Source organism: Platichthys flesus, chromosome 23 (genome assembly GCF_949316205.1).
Source record: "Platichthys flesus chromosome 23, fPlaFle2.1, whole genome shotgun sequence".
Lineage (NCBI taxonomy): Eukaryota > Metazoa > Chordata > Actinopteri > Pleuronectiformes > Pleuronectidae > Platichthys > Platichthys flesus.
In genome coordinates, this window is record NC_084967.1 from 3,734,806 (window position 1) to 3,740,805 (window position 6,000).

Below are 6,000 nucleotides of genomic sequence, written 5' to 3' on the forward strand. Positions count from 1 at the left end.
TTAATTACCACAGCGGCAGGTAAATGTGTCACCACCAACATTCGGGCAACCATTTGCCCTGCTCATCTACCCAGCGTCAGGTTTGCCGCTGTTTACACATCAGACTCTATTCTACTCAGCATGGCTTTGGCCTCTATTTGCAGCTAACCTGCCACACTTCCTGGCCTCCTGCAACGCCACAGTGCGCGATGTGATCTCTGATGAGCTGGGCAGGCCCTCGTGCACCTGTAGCTCCGGTCTAACAGGAACAAAAAGTGAGGATGCTCGAGCACATCTCCGTGTATCCCCTCTGACAGCTGTAAGAAAGCAGTTAAAGAGACATGCACACGTGGATCGGTTGTGTTAGTGATGCTCCAACACCCTTCTTTTTTTTTTTTTTGCATCGCTGCTTCAAGACTAACAAGCTGGCACACAAGGGGTTACTGAGCAATACGGGATCATGGTCGAGCAGGTTTTTCGAAATCAATCAGTTTCACGGACCGGACGGATCTCAATGAAAACAGGCCGTGGTGATGAGCGATGATGTTGCCATGACAACAGGCAGCCTGGCTTTGGTATCTTCAGGCGTGCGGCAGGCGGCACCCAGACGGTTTGGGTTTTTAACCTCTTAAGTGGCAGAAAGCAAGCTGCAGTCTCATATGGGTTCATGGGAGGAAGGGGGGGGTGCGTGGGTGATTGGATGAAGGTGAGGTGTGGTGGTGGGGTGTGGGGGGGTTATAAAGTTGGGCATCAGTCAAAACCCCTGCCTCAGAGCACAGACATGGGAAATGAAAAGAAGGTGGTGGGTGTTATTTCTTCTCTTCTTTTTATTACCCTCCAAATCCAGCAATGGCCAACTACAGAGACATGAGAGGGACAAACAAACAGATTAACACAGAGTAAAAAACCTACACACACACACACACACACACACACACACACACACTTTTTCCTTTTCAGAAACATAAACACAAACGGAGGAAAGTCGATCAGGAATTCTCACTCGTTCTATTTCGCTCAGACACACGAGCACACCCTCCGCTGCTTTTAAAAACACTCTGCATGCAGATTAGAGAGGCAGCATTGAGAGAGAGGAGAGAACAGGATGGCTACAACAATAGAAATAGCGTGGGGAGCCCGGAGAAACACGCCTGCTAACGCTGACTGCTGGCACATGAGCACTCGTGGATGAGTTGGTTAAAGGGACCGATCAGACTTTGGGGGTTTCAGCTCCCTGACAGCCTCAGACAGCTGAGCTGACAGAGAGTAATGAGCTCATGTCAATTACAGTGCTGTTTAGGAGGCTCCTATGTGGAGAATAATCAAATGAGTTTGTTATTTAATTGCTGTGAACACAGGAGACCGTGATGGAGAAGACTGGTGCTCCGGCGCTGTCACGCTGATCTGAGTGATACAAGTACACATTTCCCATGAATCCTGTTAGCAATGCTGCAAAGAGGAAGTATTTGCTTGTCCAACTTGAAGTGCACTGTATGTTTAAAGATAGGGTTGGAATTCGTGCTAGCAAGGGCAACCTACACTTTGAAAGTATCTGAAAGTATTGCACATCTTAATGGAACCTGATGATGAAAAAGATGAAACTGATTATACAAATACAGTCAGCCAAGTAGTAGTAGTTGGCTACTTTATATCAGACTCACACAACCAACCCGGTGTCTTCAGCACATGCTTTAGTACACATGTATGTGGTATAATGATTTAGAGCCTTTCTGCATAAGCTGATTGATTTTCATATAATGATCAGTATTTAGAGTTGTGTCTGATCCCTCCAGCCATCTTTATAATTCACCACTAAGGGTAATGTCATTTCTGCAGTTAAAGAGCACTTAACAGCTAATGCCGTCGGCCCGTTGATGTCAGGGTCAAGGGTGAGTGCGAGGGCTACAATTTCTGCAGCAACGGGCCGACGCGATGAAATCACACCTTTCATTTCCACGGGGGATAATTCCACATTATTCCCTCCTGACGCCTTGTCAGGGGCAGATTAGTTCCCTCAAGGGTCTGCTTTTCAGACACACCCGCACGCCATAACTTCTTTGTTTCGTTTACTCGCTGAGCCTTTCTCCATCTGTGGTTTGAGTATTGAAAGGTAAATTAAAAGCCAGCTAGCCTTTATTAAAAGAGGAAATAGGCGGCAAGGAGGACACCAGCGTAAGACCTAAGGTTCACATACAGAGGTTTGAAGGGTTCAGTGTCTGAGTGAAAGTTGGTGTGGGGAGATACATGTACTGTACATTTTTTAATGAGGTAACTCTTACGTCTTCAAGAAATAAATCCTACTATTAAATATGTGTTTGTCTTATGTCACAATATTTAAAAAGTATCTGATGGGATCGGGTTCTTTTAACCAGAGGTAAAAATCTTGTTGGAAACTGGTGTGTGTATTATACATATAATTATTGGGTTTTCACACTGTGATTAATTAGATATCTACATTTATATCGTTGTAACACGTGAGCATGGTGGAAGAAAACAGGTGTTGAAGCTCTGCCTTCTTCAGTGAGCAATTATTGGGGGAATGTTCACAGGACAATTAAAGGGCAGGTCATCGTTATTTATGCTTTGGAGTTCAGTTATATGGATTTAGGGTTAAATTAAATCACAGATACTGCTGCCTTTCTTTAAACTCATTTTAAAAGGAGGCAATCGCGATCAAACAATCACTTGGAGACGGAATGAGGAGGAAGACTAATATAATCACAGTACAAATAAAAAACAATCCGGGCTCTGTTTCTCTCTTTTCATCTCCTAACTGGTTGAAACCTCCTCTATTTAACACCTACGACACAGAGTTTGGTTTGATTATTGAAAAACTAGGAAATGATGATTATTATTTATCAATGGGGCACTATATTAAGAACTAATCAAGACTAAAATTTGTAAAGTTCACCAAAGCAGCAAGGATTTTTCTCCTTCACCTACATGCTTGCAGGCTTAAGGAGCAAACTGGAAGGTATTCTAACTGATACGTGTGCTTACTTAACACATTGCGTTGCCAGGTAACACTGGTATGTATTGTAGAACATTTTAATCCGGGGCCAAACTTTTCGGTCACGCCACCCTGTGTCTGTTTGCTGAAGCCTTCCGTGCTCATGCCTTTCAGCAGCAGTGTCATGGTCAGTGCTGAAAACGCGTCATATAATCAGTCTGACCTTGAGTGAAGTGTTTCAGTGTTCTGTCAGGCTCTTAAGGCTTTTTTACTTGACGGGAAATAATATAAATAAATCTGAGGGAATCAAAATCAAATAATTAACCTAAGATACATGACCTAAATATATAAATATATGCCTGTACAAACGCAAGTCAAATGTCAAATTCTTACTGATTCTTTTGTGGTATAGTTAATAGTTCCATTACCGTTTTCTTCCTTTTGGGACTTGGTGTTAAATTGACCTCTCATCAGTCAAACCTGATGTAAATATCAACATTTTAGCTCCAACATTTGTGGTGGCATCAGCTGTTGTCATGACGCACTACCTGTGACATGATGAGGGCGTTTAAGTAGCTGTTTTACATTCCTTTTAAATTAAAACAACACGACATCATTCACTCCTCTAATATGACAGCCATGCCGATGAGGTAATGATTTCCTGTCCATAACCTAGAACTCCCCAGCAGCCTGAGGCGAGTATAGCGGAGCCCCTGTCCTTAATAAGTGGCAGTTGGGGAATCCAAAGGTGATCAATCGGTTCCTTTCTTTGATTAACTGGTCATTCAACAATTATAACTATTCATAAAAAAACCTTCTGATGAACAAATAGTATGGATTTAGAACATCTGCTGGTTCTCCCATGTTTTTAACATCATGTTGTTTAAGACTCAAACTAAAGTAAGTGGGATGTCACATCTCATCATGCATGCTTTTTTTAATTGCAAACCAACCGGAAATAAACAACACAGAGATGTTCAAAAACAGACGACAGATGCCACAGGGTGATGCTCCAATTCAGGAGAAGAATAAAGCCGCACACATTTCTTTTAAGGTTCATCAGACCTTGAGCGCTGCAGTACAGAGCTGAGAGGCAAATGACATTTCCAGGGCTGTAACCCAATAAACAAAGTGTCTGTGAGTGGGAAACTGCTGGAAGACAGCACGGTTAAAATAAAATAAATCAGACTGCAACAAATGTAGGCTGTAGCTTCCGTTTTGGCACAGACCACACACCTACAATGCAACTCTGCTATGAATATCCAGCCTTGCAGTGTTAACACCTTGTTTGCTTGTAGAACAAAAGAACAAGAGGATTTTTGTAGTGAAGACATTGTTCTAAAATCTTAAAAAGTGACTTTAATGAGTCAGATTAGGGCAGATTATTTCACCAGGAGTCAATATAATTCAAACTAAATGAAAAGAAGTGATGTCACACCACTGCAAGGACCTCTCACCTCAAGACCTCTCAATTCAAGACTTAACTTGGAGTGACTTTCTGGTCACTTCATGGAGGATTTGGGGTAAATAACTTGTTGAACTGAACATATGTGTGTAAAGTGTGAGCTGTGGTGTTTCTGTGCACTCAAAGGAGGACGCGTGAACTTGGAGGGTTACTGTGTTGGGTTGGTGAGCCCCAGACGCGGCGGTGCGCCCTTACCCTCGCCGCCCTGGAGGAGTAGGGATCCTCGAATAGATTCCAGATCACCGGCTGCCACTTCCTCCACAGGTTGACGTTACCGTCGGCATCCAACTCGTCAATGCCGAGCCTCTTCCCTATATCGTCGTCCTCGTCCCCGTTGTCACAGTTGAGCTCGAACACGTCCAGCGCCTCCTCCGCGTCCCGGTGCTGCCGGTAAGTCATCCAGCAGCAGGGCTCCACGTCCGTCTCATCGATGCCCCAGAAGGAGAGCTCCTCCTCGAACAGCGGTCCGCACACATCCGCCGGGCAGTGGAGCTTCCCGGTGCGGTAGTAGTTGAGCACGTAGGCGAACACGCCCGGGTGGCGGTCGAAGAAGTACTCGTTGGTCCGCGCGTTGTACTCGATGAAGCCGGGGACTTGTTGCAGCTGGTCCAGCACGGAGTCGAGGTCCGAGTCGGAGGCGAGCAGCGCCAGTCGCGTCCCCGGCAGGGTCTTCAGGGTGGTCTTGTAGGTCTCGTGCCTGGTGCCCCCGACGTTGAGGATTATCCTCTCGTTGTCGTCAAACTTGCCCATCGCTCGGTTTCAGACATGACTTGATGGAGAGCGGGGGAAGTTGGCGAGTGCAGTCCGGAGGTAGCAGCGAGCCCGACGCGCGCACACACCCACAGTCCTGTTCAGAGGAGCTCCGGGATTTTGGCCGTGGTGCGCAGCATCCTCGGCTCCACTCATCCGCAGCTCTCGTGGCTCTTGCGTGCTGCGAGGCGGGTGGCCATCGTTTGTTTGGGGGGGTGATTTCGGGGAGGCGGGGTGTCGTCGCTGTGCCACTCTCCGCTCAGACCGGCAGCGCTCACAGTGTGGAAGGACCTCAACCGGCGGCTCCAAGCAGACTGCGCTGATGTTGATGCTGCCGTTGCGCGCCTCCTGAGTACCTGCCCTCTCCAAGACGCACAGCCGCTCGTCAGCGTTCGGGCTCGTTACTCACAATTTATGACAAACACTTAAAAATAATAATTAAAGTGAGCCAGTATCTGCTCTTTGCTTATTTCTGCTTGGAACAAGTCATCCACTGCGCGTAATTTCAGTTCCATCTCAAGTGAAGCTGCGATAACAGTTTTTTTGGGGTTTAGAAATTCAGGGGAATGAATCAGCGCTCACCTCCAGAGCTGCTGCTACTGTTTACCTCTGTAAACCGAAGTGACTGGAATCATCGGTTTCAGGTGCAGGAGAAAGAATTAACTCAACTAGTTACTGAAACCCCAAATAACTTCTTATTGTGATCGAAGCCTCTCATCCTTCTAAAGTAGCTGCAGCATAATTTGTCTATGATCAGTGGTGGAAGAAGTATATTTAGTTCCTTTACACTAAGTACTAATTCCACACTTAAAATACTCCATACCAAATAAAAGTTATGCGAAGCCTTACCTAAGTA

General features: G+C 45.7%; 1 protein-coding gene across 3 annotated transcripts in view; it reads right to left on the reverse strand.

The window, feature by feature from the left end:
* kcnc2 (potassium voltage-gated channel, Shaw-related subfamily, member 2) overlaps window positions 1–5,427 on the reverse strand; it is an 80,210-nt gene extending 74,783 nt beyond the window's left edge. For all 3 annotated transcript variants that reach the window (XM_062382776.1, XM_062382775.1, XM_062382777.1), the window contains exon 1: window positions 4,590–5,427. In XM_062382776.1, coding sequence (XP_062238760.1) covers window positions 4,590–5,144 — 555 coding nt within the window. In that variant the 5' untranslated portion in view covers window positions 5,145–5,427. The remainder of the gene's footprint in view (window positions 1–4,589) is intronic.
* Window positions 5,428–6,000: the final 573 nt, after the last annotated feature.